The 17,930-nt window shown below is 43.7% G+C and overlaps 1 protein-coding gene across 1 annotated transcript in view; it reads right to left on the bottom strand.

The window, feature by feature from the left end:
* RRM1 (ribonucleotide reductase catalytic subunit M1) overlaps nt 1–17,930 on the bottom strand; it is an 18,546-nt gene continuing 616 nt past the window's right edge. Inside the window, exons 2-19 of the mRNA XM_026092284.1 lie at nt 17,009–17,097; nt 16,063–16,240; nt 15,316–15,416; nt 14,621–14,680; nt 12,510–12,549; nt 11,410–11,572; nt 10,975–11,116; nt 10,199–10,282; nt 9,383–9,544; nt 8,677–8,756; nt 7,980–8,181; nt 6,722–6,871; nt 5,544–5,765; nt 5,051–5,127; nt 4,004–4,139; nt 2,670–2,765; nt 1,613–1,801; nt 1–1,267 (exon numbers count right to left, since the gene is read on the bottom strand). Of these exons, the coding sequence (XP_025948069.1) occupies nt 1,079–1,267; nt 1,613–1,801; nt 2,670–2,765; nt 4,004–4,139; nt 5,051–5,127; nt 5,544–5,765; nt 6,722–6,871; nt 7,980–8,181; nt 8,677–8,756; nt 9,383–9,544; nt 10,199–10,282; nt 10,975–11,116; nt 11,410–11,572; nt 12,510–12,549; nt 14,621–14,680; nt 15,316–15,416; nt 16,063–16,240; nt 17,009–17,097 (2,360 nt within the window). The 3' untranslated portion in view covers nt 1–1,078. The remainder of the gene's footprint in view (nt 1,268–1,612; nt 1,802–2,669; nt 2,766–4,003; nt 4,140–5,050; nt 5,128–5,543; nt 5,766–6,721; nt 6,872–7,979; nt 8,182–8,676; nt 8,757–9,382; nt 9,545–10,198; nt 10,283–10,974; nt 11,117–11,409; nt 11,573–12,509; nt 12,550–14,620; nt 14,681–15,315; nt 15,417–16,062; nt 16,241–17,008; nt 17,098–17,930) is intronic.

Below are 17,930 nucleotides of genomic sequence, written 5' to 3'. Positions count from 1 at the left end.
CTCCTTTGACATTACGCATTTTATTGAGTTTGGCTGCATTAAAGGATTAGTTGTATGGTACATGAATTCAATAAATAGTTAAGACCTGGGTGATGAAGCCCCATCGTATTAGTGCAGGGAGTGAAGTAGTGGAGAAGTAAAAACATCTTATTTTTAAAAGATCAAATAACTAGCTGGGGTGGATAAATGCAGCTCTCGAAAGAAGATGGCATGTGCACTTCAGAAGGCTTTCTGGCCAAGGACAGCAAGGAAGCCCATGATCAGCAAACCGACTGATAAGCTAGATTGGTTTTGAATACAGAATAAGACGCGCTGCAGCAGTTCTGCCATTTCCTGATCAGAGAGGAAAGGGAATATTTACCAAGTGGAATGCTCTGCCCTGTCAGGCTGAAGGGAGGAGATGAAGTCTCCAGCCGGCAATACCCAGACCACCAGTCTGCAGCTTTGAAAAACTTTTTGGAAGGGGAAGGCGGGGCGGGGGGGGACAAGAAGGGGACAAGGAGGGGAAGAAATGGCAGGAAAATGGCAGAAGGGCCTCACTGGCATGTCTACACACACTCCATCTTTTTAAGCCTAACGTAAATTGCTCCTTTGCCATGACAGGCACTGTATCAAGCATACAACACGCCTAGCGCAAGGACATCTTCCTGCGGTCTTATCATAGCAAAGGAAACCATATCAGTCGGGTCCACTTCTCTCTCTAAAGACATGACTACAAGTCTCTAGTAAAGGAGAAGCATTGTCTGAAGTTCCCAGGGCAGATCTTTAAGGTAAATGGCATTAACACTTCCCTGCCTCTTCAGGAAAGCTCCTACCTGTAATACAAGACCATGCAAGAGCACCTACATTTCCAGGAAGCCCAGCTACAAAAGCAATATACAAATTTCTCATGCACCCTAGCCATACCTGTGTACCAACCCCCATTCAGGGACGAGGAAGCTACAATACACTACTGTGATTCACTGCCCCTGACACAGTTCCAGCAAGCCCCTCCATCCTGAAGTTAAACTAGACGTATCTATCGTAGAAAGAATCAAGTCAGGTGGAGCGACTTTGCTGGCGCTGCAGGGCTGATCTGTTAGGAGCCGCACATCAGACACTCGTCTCGGTTCTCCAAGGAGCACACCATGGCTGCTTTGTTCCTCTCCTTCTCTTCCTCTTCTTTGGAGGCCTTCTCTCGCTCTCTGAGTTTCTCTTTGTTCAAGGTAAACTGGATGGGGTTAGCAGCTGGTTTTGTCCGGAGATAGTACATGCCAGTCTTCAGACCCTGCAGAGCAAAAGCATGAGTCAAAGAGCAGTCATCAGCTGGAGTTCAGGCAAACAATACAGCCAAATTCTGGACTGACTGCTGAGCCTGACCTCCCTTAGCCCAGACCTGCACCTGCCTCACAGTGAGGCCCGAGAGCCAGGATTCATGGCAGCAACACTGGAAGCATTCTCAGCTTTATTGTTCAAGAAGAGACATTTTACTAGTAACACTGATTCTTGGAAGAAAACAGCCATTTACCCTCCCAGGAATCAGTGAGAACAACTTTTCATGAAAAAAAAAGCTTATCAAGCCCCATTTGCTATCTGTTCTGAAGAAGCTTCTCCCCCCACCTCTCCCAGATACCTGCTTCCACCCATAGAAGTGCATGCTGGTGAGTTTGCCGTAGTTGGGTTCTGCAATGTGGATGTTGAGAGATTGGCTCTGATCAATGAAAGCTCCTCTGTCTGCTGCCATCTTGAGGATAGTCTTCTGGGAGATCTCCCACACTGTCTTATAGAGTTGCTTCAAATCATCAGGAATCTCAGGTATATTCTGCAAGGAATAGGAAGAGTTTCCCAATGCAATGTAACCAGCGACTGCACAAAGGTTCACATTAGAAAACCAGACTTCAGGATTGCTCAAGTTTCAGCTACTGATGACGAGAACTAAAGCTTATTGCAGCTCAACTCTGTCACTGAACCCAAGCATCCTGTACCTGAAAGCATCTAAGCATAAAGAAACCTTACTGGCTGAAATAGCATGGCCTATTCTGGGGAATTCGACAGGAGAAGCTGCTCTCAAACAGGCCATTAATGTAAGACCTTGCTGCTATTTAAGACAAAACAAAAGGCAACTCAGCAGCTGCTACCCCCCTCACCTATGACAAGCGGGATGCATTTTATTAGCATGCATCATCCCAAGCACAACAGGCACAGAAGCATTTCCAACTTCACAGCATAAACGATTCAGCCCACACAGATTCGTCCCTGTACRTCTTCTGGATCTGCATATTATACACTTGGCTCATGTCTCAAGCCTGCTCCCTGCTATGAAATCTCCCCTTTATATTCTCTAGGATAATCAGGACTCTAAACATTCGCAGAAGTTGCATAGAGTAGAGCAGCCCCATTTGGTATTTGTTCTAGTAATAACCAGTAGAAAAGTACGTTTCAGTTGGAATTCTCTATTATACGGGAAGGTTCCATAAGGACCAAATTACCACCGAGATCAGACACATCTGCTTGTATTTCTCATGGAAAAGCTCCACTTCGCTTTACAGCTTTTGCTCCCCAGGCTAGCCGAGTCACTCGTAAAGCAGACCTCAAAGCACTGTATGGCGCATAAGCCCCAGACCGTCTAGCCAGCGCTGCTCGGACCAGTAGGAACGCCTGCGCTGTTCTCCCTCGTTTCTCTAACGTACCTGGATAGAGCCATTGTGGGCAATGATTTGGTTTTTCATCTCCTCGTTCCACAGGCCCCCCTCCGTGAGATCTTTCAACAAGTGCGGATTCACAACCTGCAAGGAGCAAAGGCCAAGAATGAAAGCACTGTATATTCTGCTAAGCTGTATGTCCTGCCTTGTGGCACAGATGCACCTTCCTCGAGGGGGCAAAACCACACCAGGGCGCCCAGATTTTTAAGCAGTTCAGCAACATGGTGTACAGAATTGCAAACTGTACAACTCCTCGGTTAGTGTTGAGGTGTGCGTGCAGAGGGCCAGCCCACACCCAAGGTTCAATTAACAGGGTAACAACATGAGAAGCCATTGGCCATTGCAGACAACATAAGGGGAAAGTGCTTGGCCACCCAGCCTGAGAATAAACTGCMGCAATCGGAGAAATTACTGGCTATTACAGAGAGCGAAAGGGGAAGATATAGAACTCCCCTGCATAAGGAATGTCAACAAATGTGAAACGGAGGTGCTGGCTTACTAGGCTCACTGACCACAGACAAAATTACTAAATAAGGGTGTTAAAAACACAGCAAAACTGGAGCCAAAGCGGAAAGGATAAAATAGGTGCAGGCTGTTTATTTGGGAGGAAAAAGCAAACCACGTGACTGGGGCTCTTTGGGGGTACCTGCCAAGCAGCCCCGCACCTGATCTACGCAACGGAGCCGGACAACAGGCCTGTTGTTCTGACCACACCACACGCATCTGATTCGGTTCTGCAGCCAGGAGGAAATGGAGTGCGGTCACTAACATCGATGAGGGGTCACCCCAGAGGGAACGTAGGACGGACCAGACCTCCCTAGCAGTTAGATTATCTCCTTATCTATCTAGACCTCTTCACTGACTCAAGCCYGCAGAACCCAAATTGCTTCATACTCTCCTACGCGACAGGCCCCTCTACATCTGTAAACCTTTTACATGATGCCTTTATAGAATTGTTCAGTGCTTTATACACAGCTCTTTTCTCAGGATTTTGCAAAGCAGCACTGTGGCCTCCATTCTTCTTCCAACGGCAGGCACATCCCTTCCTTCATTAATTTCACTAATTGTCATTAATTTAGCAAATATTCCTGCAGGCAATATTGAGGTCTCCTGAAGGACATTTCCAGAGAAATGCAGCACTTTTTTAACCGTTTTTCATATTCGAGGATGGTCAGCACATAGCACAGACAGTCTGGTTAGATGTTTTCCTTGGCACTTTTGGCCTTTGACATAAACTTCTAACCAAACTGAGTAAACAGTGAAAAATTATCAAAAGTATGAACATAGAAAAGCTCTTTGCTATACCTGCCTCAAGTGCTTACCTGAAACTCTCCCGAGAGGACTCGGCGTGTGTAGATGTTACTGGTGTAGGGCTCAATGGATTCATTATTGCCCAGGATCTGAGCAGTAGAAGCAGTTGGCATTGGAGAAAGGAGAAGGCTGTTTCTGACACCGTATCTAGCAATGATAGTCAAGAGAAAGCTTCAATCAGCTGAGACAAGACAGAGAAGATCCAAGAAAAGCATAGCTTATATACTGTCTGCAAAGAGCTAGGAGGACCAGTATCGGGAACTCTTTCTCACAAAGCAAGTTCATCACCATATTTTTCCAAATTCAGCTCACATGCTCATAAGTCTCACCTACATTTTTTCTCAGGGTGACCTGAAAAACTTCAGATTACCTGCAGTAAAAAAAGCTCCACTAAACTTGCAATGTGGGTTAACATGGAAGCATAATTCAGTCTTTGCTATTTTTGTCTTTAACCAGAGGCTTTCCAAAATTATTTAATCATGGGAAAGGGCACACAGGGAAAAAAAAAAAAGAAAAAAAACACTGAGGTACACAACTCCACAGCCCTCATAGGCAAAAACACAAAAAGAGCCTGAGACCACTCCATATGCTGGACAGTAAATAGACTGACTAAATTTGAAAGTTAAACCCACACAAACTGAACAAATTCGTTACAGACACTGCATACTTTAATGACCCCTGTCTTCAGGACGCTCAAAGCTCAGCTGCTTTGCCCCATGAGCTGGGGGAAGAGTTCCCGAGTCCAGCTGATTCCACCTCACTCGTCACTACATTTGTGCAAGCGGAACACAAACCGCTCTGCTGATATGTACAAGATGAAACAGAGTTCAGCTAAATCAGAGCCTACGGGGTGGGCTCGCTGTGGTCTGGAAGAACATAAACCCAAGCAAGCCATCCACAGAACACACACTTTGGAAGAAAAATCTACTGAAAAATAAAAAGACAGGGCCATTTTTATGCTTGCTCTGTATTTTGATGACATGTTTTCTGACTGCCTGGGGGAAAAAAAAAAAAAAAATGTAATTTGCATCTAATACAAACTGTGTGGGACTACTCACTTAGCAATCTTCTCCTTCAATGCTTTCCAGTCCCAAAGATCAGACGGGGTGACATTCCACATGTCATACTGAAGAATCTGAGGAACACAAGCGTAGCCCAATTTAGACCGAGCACTCTTTTCTCCACATTTTATAAACCACATTATAAATTGACCTATTATTACTATTAACTGTTCACTACAGGTCAGCCTCAACTAAGCTCCTGTACCGTAAGCTTACAAACACTCCAACTTTTAATTATGCTAAAGGGGCCAGCCACCACAGGCTGAATCTTGCTTTTATTTTTCCTTTGCATCGCAAGTTAACTTATGCATTTCCTACTGCATTTAAAAAGCCAAACAATGGAGGAAACTTTACCACCCTTTGCATTGTTGCAATATCACCAGCTTGAGGTGTTTCAGTCATATTTTCTTCCTGCATCAAAGTTCAGGCACAGTAATATTAACTGCTTTAATAGCTTTGGTCCTGACATATCGCAGCTCCTGGTACTTACTCCTTTGCTGACAGGAGAACCCTCATATGTTTCATACGGTCCTTGCTCCTTGGCAAGTTCACAGCTGGCTTCCAAAGCACCATAATAAATGGTCTCAAAAATTTGCTGGTTCAAGCGCTGGGCCTCAGGACTTTCGAAGGGATACCTCATCAAGATGAAAGCATCTGCCAGACCCTGCACACCAATGCCAATGGGACGGTGGCGTCTGTTGGAGCGTTCAGCCTGCGTGGCATTCAAGTAGAGAGAATAATTAACTTTAGCAGAATCACACAGAATCATAGAACGTACTATGTTTGAAGGGACCTCTGGAAGGAATTTTCACCTCTACACTTGCTTTCATTTTTATTGACCATTCACCCAGTTGCAATCACCCAGCTTCCAACTCAGCCCAGTTCCCCATAGCTTGCTGTTTGGTGGGGTAGAAATTTGAAGATCTAGATTAAGTCTGTTAGAAGTGAACACTGATTTTAAATCTTCAATTTGACACACAAAAAAGGAGTCATGATTTAGAAATGAACACTAAGCACTTCCTGAAAACCAGGCCCCTGAAGACATTTAAAAACTCAGGCATTCTAACTGCACGTGCTTCAAAAATCTGATCCTTGCCAGGCTTGGCTTCACACTTTGGGTATTTGCTTATTTCCTTCTCCAATGCCAGTCTCAGCATTCAGCTCTGCTGCTTGTCCTCCTATGTTCTCGCAAGGCAACAATCTCTGCTCCCATTCTTCTTCAACTGCTATCCCCTCTCTCTACCTTCCTCCTAAAAAGCTGTCTGTGCACCCTCCCAAAAACGCATAAAACCAACACCTCAAGACTGAGTTGCACCTTCTTGAGATCTTCCCAGGATCTGCTTTTCACTATTTCTAGTGCTGTTCTGTGCTTGATGGAAATCCACACAAATGAAAAAACTGCAGAACCATCTCAAGGGAAGGCTCTCTCTGTGACTGCGTCACTAAGGAACTCTTCTGGGTTGGAGCTGAAGAAGTCACTAGCAACAGACAACACCTGCAGACAGGTAGCTAATAGAACTCCCAACTATTTGCCCGAACAGTTTTACAAAAACCCTCTTTGATTCCTTCTGCTGAAGACTGAACCCAAATTGCTACAGAACAGCAGCTACTTTATCACCACACTCTTGGCACTCGTTCAGCCCCATACCCGCTCAGCACACTACTCACCTCTGGCACAGGGTAGTAGTTGATATCAATGATTTTGTTCAGGTTTCGGACTATAACTTTAGTGACTTCAGCCAGCTTCTTGAAGTCATATGTGTGCTCTGAAGTGACGTACATATTCAGGGCTATAGAGGCCAAATTACAAACTGCAACCTGTAGAGGGCAGGGGACAGGAGGGGAAGAACAGGCATATCAGCCAACAGCCCATGCAAAGTGCACACAATCCCAGTCCCTGAGCCTCTTCTCTATCCAAACTGTATGGAAATAAAGAGTAGAAAACACAGAACCCAGCAAGCTGCAAGGCTGGAAAAACATTATTCTCATTTCTACACACACTTATGAGTTTCAAAAAGGATAACAACAATCCAACGAAGTTTAGTAGCTGTCAAGGCACAAGCATCACCAGGAAAAATCAGTTCCTTGGCTTGGTCAGTCCTGCTACCCATAAATTGTCCTTCCAGAAACTGAACTTAACCATTTCTTGTATTGCCAGAATCAGCAGCTGATCTCAGTACGAGGTCTAGACTACATTGGGGCCTTTTCTTGATCATTTTTAACATTATCATTATTTCCAACCCCAGAAGAATCAAAACAAGTCGACCACGATTTCTTGTGCAGTCCAGGCAGGCACAATGGCACTCCATCTCTTCCAGACTACTCAGAATTTTATGAATATGCCAAAAAGCATGAGCTAAATGAACCACCAGCAGCTGACAGAGTAGAAACTGACTGTCACACCAGTCTCAGGAGCATTACTGTACAAGAAATACCCCATGCTGTATTAGCACTAATTCATTTCTATGTCCTTGTTTAGCCTTTGTTAGTGATGCTGCAGTACAAACATGGCTTGTTTTGTAGATCATCTATGTTAGGGAAAAACGTAGGAAACTTGGGGGGAACTGTTATTGAAACGCAAGTCCGAGAGTAAAAGCGGCATGGGTTTTACTAAAGCGTTGGCTTAAGAGGTGCTTACATCAGCTACCAGCAAGCCAAGCAGCTTACTTCTCTGCAAAGCTCACCTCTCCTTTGCTTTAATGAATATCTTGGTTTACACCAAATCTTCCATGGGAGTTGGGAGGAAAGGGGAAACCCACATATGCAGACTCAATGGAATAGCTGTAAGCACTCAAGTCAAAACATCCCCCGAATGTTCTCAGTTATCTGTTCCCTTCCCCAGCTAAAGGACAGACATATCCTAGAAAGCTGCGACAGGCACAATCACAGCTTTCCTAAATGCTGCAAGTTCCCATTCTCCACCTACCTCATCTTTGCTGGTATACTCCACTATTTCCGTACAGAGGTTGCTGCATTTGATGGTCCCCAAGTTCTGCTGATTGCTCTTCCGGTTGCAGGAGTCTTTGTAGAGCATGTAAGGGGTGCCAGTCTCTGTCTGGGATTCGATGATAGCATACCAGAGCTGCTGAGCCTTCACCACTCTGCGGACACGGCCTTGCTTCTCATAACTGCAACAAGGCACATGGTGCTTATTAATGCCCAGCCTTTCCAAAAATAACAGTGGAAGACAATCATTCTTAACACAACACAAGGTTCCCAGGAAGGCAGGACCCCATTTGCTTCTGATCTGTGTGGGCTCTGAATTACCCTAGAAGCAGGGTACCAAAATTGTCCTTGCTTAAAGGAAGTAGAAAGCTTTCACTGGGCTCTCACTACAACAGCCTGCACAACTAGTTCAAAACGACGTCATCTACCGCTTTAAGCGGGGATCATTTCAGAGTTTCCCTTTAACAAGTTAAATCATCATTTGTATGCAGTCCTACTCTGAGCAGCTCACAGTTTGAAGCAAACAGCAACTAGACATTCCCTGTCTTTGTCCTTTTATCAATCTGATAATGGAACTTGGTGACCACTTGTGAGCCAACGCCACATACCTGTGCTTTGGCTCCCAGACACCACAACAAGGGCAGTTCCAGACTAAAAGGTCTGTCCACTTTACTTACCTCTCATACAGCTTCTCAAATTCTTCTCCCCAAACCTCATCTAGACCAGGACACTCATTTGGACACATTAAGGACCAATCCTGTAAGAAGGAAAAGTATTCAGAGAAACCTTTTAAACACGCTATTGTTAACAGCATTCAACTTCATCAACAGAACATATCAGTTAAACATGCAGTACCAACATGAGCACATCTTGCTATAYATATGAAAATACATTACTTTTCCCATCCTGAAAAACTAGAAACTAACTCTGTGAGCAAACTAAAGGAAGGCATTTCTCAGGCTAGTCAAAAATATTCATAACTGTTTTTAAATAAATTTGATCAAACTGAATTTTTAGTCCTGAAATGACTGATTCTCATGATACAACCCATATTAAAGCAAATAAAATCAGCCACATGAAGGTCAATTTACTGAGAGGAGTTTGATGCTTTAAGGAAACTCCAGAGTAAAAATTTAGCATAACAGTATTGGTACCTAAGCCATGGACTGTAAAATTAAGCACTGAAGCAAAGTATCCTACTGGAGTTCTCCAGCTCTGTTCTCTACTTGCACACCCTAGTTCTCAATCCGGGCACAGTAGCTCTTTTAGAAAGTTCCTTTGCTGTTAGGAAGACAGCTCTGCAACACTTCTTGAATTCCATCCCAGGGCTGATCTGCTGTTTCTCCATTAACAGACCTACCCTGCACCAGTGGAGCTTCTTACCTGGTTGGTTTCAACTCGCTTCATGAAGAGATCAGGGATCCAGAGGGCAAAGAAAAGGTCTCTGGCTCGCTGCTCTTCCTTCCCAGTATTCTTCTTTAAGTCAAGAAATTCGAAAATGTCCAAATGCCATGGCTCGAGGTAGATGGCAAAGGCCCCAGGTCTCTGATGCGTAAAATATAGTCAGGATCAGAACAAACTGCCCTCAAAAAAAACATCTCCCACGCCGCTGCTGAGTGCGCACAGTATCCTAAACTATCTGGGGCCTAGTTTTATAGTCATGTAAAGGCAATTTCAGAGTGCTGTGTTACTGTTGCTCTCATTTATTGGAACTAAGCTTTGCCATACTGCTAACTCCAAATTCTTAGTTAAAACAAAAAGCAAAAAAAAACCCACAGTATCAAAAATCTATTTCCTCTGTCAACAGGAGCTTCATGAACCTTTGATTTTGCACTATTTGAGTACAGAGGATACATATCAAGAAGCTTTTTACACAGTCTTACACCTTAATTCAATGTAAGGTACTCAAGGAGTGACTTATACAAGAGGTCAATCTTACACACCTATATTCTACATATGCATATTCTACATATACAGACATATACCAAAAGATATAACTGTATGATAAAATTTGTAGTGAAAGGGGAACACCAGAATATCAACAAGAAGAGGTGAAAAGTACTGTTTTAATTATATGCTACCTATAACCACTCCACCTGCTCTCTGGTGCTACTGGGTCAGTTTTCCACATCAGTGGAAGAATCTCTTCCACTGATCAGAGGTGCCACTCACCACCCCACTTTTATGGAAAGCGGGTACCTTGTTACCACCTTGGTCCACGTAGCGAGCAGTGTTGTTGTAGACTCTCAGCATTGGAACAAGCCCATTGGAATTTCCATTTGTCTGCAGAGGCACAGAAAAAAAAACCACACCAGTACTGAAACACAACTGCCTGAAGAGACGGGCCTGCATTTTCCATATGCCTTTTGTCAGTCAGCATAATTCCCATGCTGAAAGCTAGCAGTTGACCACCCCAATCAGTTCTTTGGGGGGGGGGGGGAGGGTGTTTGTGGGGTGTTTTGTTTGTTTTTCTTTTTTGAAGTACAGAGACACAGGTAGCAGCTACTGCCCCAGGAGTTAATAAGATGCATCATCTTAACTACTTTCCTCCACATTATTTAATCTGGACACTTACAGAGGTTACATACATTGTGACCAAAAAAAAAACCAAAAAACAGAACAAAAAAACAAACCCACAGATCATCTTAAGTAGTTAGACATACAAAAAGAAAAACAGCTAATACATGAGTCTATAAGCACACTCCTAGGCTGCTAATCTGTAAAGAATTGTCTGATCAAACAATGGAGTGAGATCTGATCCTCTTTTTCAAAGGACTTCCATTAGGAAGCCAAAATACCAGGGAAAAACAGCCTTCTCATCTTAGGTTGTACTGAAAAGGGAAGGATTGCTGAGCTAGACTAACTGCTGTGTTAAACTTACTTGGTAGAAGCAGCATTGACTTGGCAACTGCAGTACAGATATTTACCAAAACCAGCAGGCTAATCTCTGCTGGGTACACCGTCCGCACACTTACCCCAGCAATATAGCTGCCCGTGGCTCGGATACAGCTCACAGCGAGACCAATCCCACCAGCAGATTTTGAGATCAGTGCACACTGCTTGAGAGTGTCATAGATTCCCTCAATGCTGTCATCTTTCATGCATAGCAGGAAGCAACTAATGGAAACAAACAGCTTTAGCGTATAAAGATAAAAACATAGATCAAACAAAGTTTTATCAGGGCTGCAGAAAAACAAGGGTAAATACTGAATCTTTAACATGCTACACAAAGCAAATAAATAAAACAAAAACCATAGCTTGTAAAGTGGAAGTTAAACTTGACAGCAAACAGTTCTCAAAACTTAAACAGAAATGGAACTGCGACGGAGCATTTCATTTGAAAAGACCCAATCTCCAAAACCTAATCTTCGTCCAAGTCTGCATTAGGCAAACTCGCAAGGCAAGGGTACCTGGAAAGCTGAGGCCGGTTGGTGCCTGCATTGAACAGCGTGGGCGAGGCATGGGTAAACCACCTTTCAGACAGAAGATTGTAGGTTTCAATCGCAGCATCAATGTCATTTTTGTGGATTCCCACCGATACCCTCATCAACATATGTTGGGGACGTTCGGCAACTAGACATGACAAACAAGAGGGGTCAGGGAGAAGAATATCAGTGTGACATTTACAATTAGTTCAGACAGACGCAGAGGTGAAGCAATAAGCTACAAGCAGCAGTTTAATGGGCCAGGTTAGAGCCACTGTTTTCAAATTACAAAGTAACTCAGGTTGGAAGGAACCTTGAGAAGTTTCTAGTCCAATCTCCTGCTCAGAAAAGGGCCAGCTAAGAGAATCAGCCCAGGTTGCTCAGGGTTTTATTCAGTTAGATCTTGAAAACCTCCAGGAAGGAGGACTGCATAACCTTTCAGGCAACCTCTTCCAAGACCTGGCTGTTCTCACGGGCAACCCGTTCCAATCCCTGACTGCTCACACGAGGCCGGGGGGGGAAACACTGTACTAAAAGTTAAAATCCAATTGAATATCCAGTCCAGCATCTAAGTGCTCTCTAGGTTTACTGAACTCTAATTAACCTCTCACTGTTCTGGTGTCCTAGGAATTTCAAACTTATTCAAAAGTGTCTAGCACTGTGGAACAAGTTATCAGCCTGCGATAGAACTAGTTATCTGCACCTTCTACACCCTAGAGAGTAGGCAGCTTTCGAACCACTAGAGTCCTTATAATAGACAGGCGAAGCGTAGCTGTTTCTTTCACGCTGCCATTATTTACACGGGTGTGCCAAACTTGCCACAGTGCTGCTCTTCGTGACCATGCAAGCATACCACAGCCACAAAAAAATGTTAGATTCTTAGGGAAAAAAGAGATTTGTGTATGCCCAGAGAAGATCTATTACAAACATGTTGCTTGGTTGCTATTTTTCGAAACAGTAGCCAATGCTTCGCTAGAATGCCTTCCTGAAGGCTACGAGGCAGCCTATCTGCCTCCTCACCCCCTGTTCTGAGCCAAGGCCTTGACTTTTAAACAACACATTAAACTGATACAGACGGTTCTTACCTTTTGAGTTGATTTTCAGCAAGTAGGAGCGCTCTAGAGTCTTTAAAAAAGAGAGTGCATTTTAATAACCATTTGGATTTCAGTTAAAAAAAAAAATCTTATTATTGCAAAAAACTACAAGCATCTTCCTGCTCCTTATCGCAGGCTTCAACAGAGGCGCCAACCCTGCACTCCACTCCTCGGTCTTGTTAATGGCATAGGATATCAGGTGACTAACGACTAAAGACAGAAGTCCGCTACAAGACCCCAACCCTGAGGGCTCTGTGCTTTGGAGTATGGATTGGTAGTGGAGTATCGAGTAAGAAGGTCAAGACTAGCTTTCACCCCACAGTGAATTAAGGCTGGAAGACAAGGGAGTGCTTGTTCTCCACAGCTCCACCCCTCCTTAATAGTATTATCAATCATACTGTAACGCTTTCTGGGTAACCTATATCCCAGTCCTGCTGTGCCGGGTGTTGAACACACAAAATGACAAATACGCAGTTCTACAATTAAAGGAGATGCCTTTTCAGCTTGCGCCTAATAAATTAATGACAAAACAAAAGGAGGAATTAAAAAGGAGCAGGCATGGAGCAAAGCTCAGTCAGAGACAGAAGTKGTCAAGAGAATTACTAACAGCAGTAACTACAGGAGAAGATGTCAGGAGCCGCATATATTTGCGTGCGCACACGTGCACACACACACCCCACTTCAAGACACCTTCTTTCCATCCTTGCCTATGCAGTTTCAGCASCTGCTCTGGTCTTTACACCCTCTAGTTTTTCCTCACTACAGCTTACTTCCCCCAAGCCGGAAGGCACCATATCACATGCTTGTTGACAGAAGAGTCCCCCCTACGCAGTTCTAGGCAAAGATCGCTAGTTCTGTTAGAGTCAGAAAGGCCAAGAACGTATCTGAAGTACCCAGGCCTACGAGAAAGCTGAACACTCTCTGGCTAACCCTCCAGAGAGCCCACCGAGTCATGCCCTAAAACAATTCAGCAAAGAACAGCATGTTAAGAGAAGACCAGGAGGAGCAGATGGTGGGGGCACAGCAGACTGGACTGTTTGTGGGGCAGACTGTTCCAGCAGCATGGAAGATGACAAACGCGTGGGATGACACACTGAGAACAACTGTTACACGAAACAATGGGGAGAAACAAAAATCCCTTTTCTGGATCATTAAGAATTAGATTATTTCCTTGAGAATGGCATGAGCTGGGCAGCTTCCAACAGCATTCAGTACTTTTTGCTGCAAAAATGTTAGAGCTCAACAGTTAAAATATTACAACAGCCAAGGGGCAAAATAGTTGCAGCCCCTTGCAAGGAAACTGTCAGTAATCCCACCAGACAATTAGCTTCCCTGCTATCTCGATAGCTATTTTTCTTCTGACAAAGAGAGACGCCACTTGACATAACTTTGGAGTCATTCCAGATGGAAGCTCTGGGTTTTGATGATGAAAGGATTTTTGCTGTTCTCCCACACACACAATCCTCTCACCTTGTACTCCCTCTCCTTCAGCAGTTTCAGTTTATGCCGTGCACTTCCATTCCCAATCCCTAACTACATTTAACTGAACTGTAGGTTACCCGTGCATGACAGCAGGAGAGGAGAGAACTAAGCACACAGGTCTGTGCTGCACAGAGATCCTTTTGGCCCTTGCCCTCTGCATGGAGTTACAGGAACAGAGCGAGGAAGACTCCCGTGAGGTCATTCCATCCCTCTCTCTGCCCCAAGGCAGGTTCAAGTCTGCCCCATAAAAATCACACGGGATCGCTTGGGTTCACCACGCCGTAAGGAATGAAAGGAATACAGCCCACCGCTTCTGTCTACACACTCGAGGGCTTTCAAAAGCTTTTGTGGCTGACAGAATAACAAACAAGCAAACAGAAAAAAGTCACATCAAGATGCACAGCAAAGCCAAGAAGAAAGTACATGATTCACGCATCTTGGGAACTGCTTTACGCAGGTACTCTCTCTTTTAACAATCGCATTAATGTCCCATCTACCCCAGTGCCCTCCTTGCCAAATGTAGATGATTCTGCAAGGATTCCCATCCCCCCCCCAACAGACTCAGTTCCAAAACAATATCAAAACAGCAGTCTTCATATCAAGAGAAATGTGCTTTTTACCTTAAAACCAAAGTAGTTGTAGGAGAAGTCTCTGTCATAGATAATGGCAGAATTCAGGCGCTGAGAGGAAATAATATGGAGAAAGATTTATATTTAAATTCAGATTATTTGTGGCTCATATTTTCAGTATAACAATGCTTTCATTGTTCAGTTTTTCTGGCCTCACAAATCTAGTGAAACAGATACCAGACAGGAGGGAATAAAGCATGGAACAGCACTTACTCTGAAACAACAAATACACAGTTTTAACAAATTTTTTCAAGTACAGTGCACAATCATTGGCTACATTTTACTGAAGTCTCTAACTAGATACTAAGAAACAGAAGACGGAATCAAAATGTGAATGTGCCTTCTCGATAAGAACACAGAWCTGGAACAACTTGAAATTAGACACCAAACCTGATCTCTCCCTTCTGTGCACATAAAAGAAGTTGCTACATCAAAAGGYGCTTTTTTCAAAATTAATTAATTAGTTGCACAGATTATGACAATGAGGACATCTAAGAAAACAGATCTTGCTACAGGAATATCCTTAAATGAAGGAAATTCCAACACCTTCTCTTTATCTCCACTGGTTTCTGTATTGGCCTTCTTGGGCTAAAGCAGACATGGTTCACATAGAAATAAGAAAAATAAATTGTCTAAACTAGTTCACTGAATCTTCAGAACTTTAGAAGTGGAAAAAMGTTACATACATCTTTGTTGGCCAAAACTATCTCTAGAGTTTCTTTGGAGATCATTGGTGAGTGCTTCCCATTGTGAGGGTTTACATAGTTGTAGAGATCATCCATCACATCTACAACAGAAACATATTTAAAAAGAAAGACAAAGTAAGTCACCCACAGACGTACGTATACATATTTTGTCATTARTTTTCAAGGATTTAACACGCAGGACTACTCATCCTCCAAAATAACTCCCTCCAGCTCTACGTGCATACAACCCCTCACCTTCATAACACTCTCCAACTTCTTTTCTATCTGCTCAGTATTATTATTTTCTATTGACCCTAAAARGGTACTTTGCTTAGAGTATTTTTTTTAATAAAATTCATGATTCAGTGACAGCTAGAGAATTTCTGTCTAGCCAACATAAAATACAGCAGGCAATTCCACTTTAGAAGCAATAAGCTTTTCAAATTGATTCTCTTTTCACAAGTTTAGAGATTTTTTTTTTTCCTGGAAGTATGAAAAGAAACTGGGTGCATCCTAATTTCAACCAATTACATTCTTCAATCTCTTTTATACAGATATTTTTCACAAAACAGACAATTTGATTTTCCTTGTGACATGCATCAAACTGATGTTTTTCATTTCCATGGCATTTTTAGTTGGCCTAGGTACTTAATTTCTGCTAATAAAGAGGTTTACAAATTTATATCCTCCAAAACTCCTACTCCCTTTCTGACTAACTGCTATCCAAGTGCCCCCGGGCAGACTTACCACTGAACACTTTCTTAGTTTCTTTGTGCAAATTGGACACTGCAATCCTCGCTGCCAGGATAGCGTAGTCAGGGTGTTTGGTAGTCAGAGTTGCAGCCGTTTCAGCAGCCAGAGTATCCAGTTCCACTGTCGTGACACCACTGTACAGCCCTTGAATCACTTTCATGGTGATCTGGGCCTGAAAAAGCAAAATTCTGCAGATTAGCTATCTTTTGCTTAAATAAATAAATAYCTGGTGTTTCAACCATTTAAAAGATATAAGATATGCTTCACTATAAGCAGTRCCTTTCATTCTGTTTGAACAGAAAAACTAATTAAAGTACAAAACCCTCTTGATAAAGTACTGACTCCTAAAGTTTTTAAATCAAGTGATATTGGGACCAGAGAGAGAGCAGGGAAAGAGCAAAGAAAACAGAAACCGTCAATCACCAAGAACTTTCTCTCTGCAGGCAGACACTTTCCTAAAGGCTAGAATAAAGTAGCAGCAAAGCATGTGGAATAAAAGTCACATTAAAACTGTACTTGCTTGGAAGTTTTAAAACTCCAAATGCAGCTTGACTTTATAAAAGCCTGACGAGACTTGGGATCTGTTACATTTATAATAATAACAATAATAGTGATGATGACAAGAGCAACAGTTGAGTTGGAGCAACAAACAACCCTTTAAGTACAAGGAGGACAATCACTTCCCCCAAACCCAGTCCCAGACTTTGTACTTGTGAAGCAAAAAAACCCAAAACATGAACAGCTAGAAGAAACACATTACAAAAAAATAGAGTAGTCAATATATTTGCCAACAGTTCCTGCACAGGCTGCCGTGCTTGGTTTTTCCTTTGCTAAAAGCGAGGAAAAAAAACTAGACAGCATCTGCTCAAAACTATTGGCTTTTAGCAAAGACCACCACAAGGGGCAGAGAAGAGGACAACAGGAGAAAGGATAGACTCACTGGATCAACAAAGTCAGCGTTGAGCCCATAGCACAGCTTCTGGATGCGTGATGTGATCTTGTCAAACATGACACGCTCCTGGCGTCCATCTGTTGGGGAAGAAGTTACGAACACAACAGCTCCCGTTACACTAAGAACCAGTTAAAAACAGTATCCTCCTGCCCAGGAGATCACACAACAAGGAGCCAGTCCTCTTCYGGGGGAAGTTGGGATGGGAATCACCAAGTACCACCTGCTCAGGTTTCCTGTCTAGGCTCAAGAGGCAGGGAGAAGGCTTGCTAGCCCTCTACTCCTGGGGTGTTCTTGCCCCAGGAGATCAATACTAGACATGCRATCCCACACTCAAAGGTCCAGGCCTCAGCACTGTGAAGACAAACAGTGAGCTCCTACTCTTTAAGGGGGGCATGAGGACCCGCTACAGGACCAAGAAATTTCCACCCCATAAAACTCCACCTGTGCAGAAATTGAATGACCCCATTTCTCAGGACAACCACTGCGGGGATGGGAAGTCCAGCTCAGAGCCATCTCTGGCCCTCCCCTCAGCCTGAAGCCGAGGATCCCTCCTGAGGCTCAGTGTTTTCTTGATGGCCCTTCACTTGAGGATGAGGAACCAGCTCACAGATCAGTGCTACCTCAGCAGGTGGGAAAAAGGACCTACTTGCAAGTAGAAGTAAAGGTCCTGCAAACTAAGAGTCGCGGCTTGCGCCCAAGGGCACAGCACTACCTTGGAAGAGGGGAACCAGTCCCCAGTAGCTCCCACAATACGCAGAGGAAGGGGAAGCAGCCCTAAGGCTTTGATACCATTTGGGGTCCCCTTCTGGGACAAGAGGCCAGAGAGTTGATACCATCTGAAGGGTGCTGGGRGTGGGGTTAGGGAGTCCTTGATTAAAGGCATAGGGACCAACACCAAAGGTCACTGACA

The sequence above is a fragment of the Apteryx rowi genome, unplaced genomic scaffold (genome assembly GCF_003343035.1).
Source record: "Apteryx rowi isolate R43461 unplaced genomic scaffold, aptRow1 scaffold_952, whole genome shotgun sequence".
In the NCBI taxonomy this organism is placed as follows: domain Eukaryota; kingdom Metazoa; phylum Chordata; class Aves; order Apterygiformes; family Apterygidae; genus Apteryx; species Apteryx rowi.
This window is presented reverse-complemented; position numbering and strand designations above follow the sequence as displayed.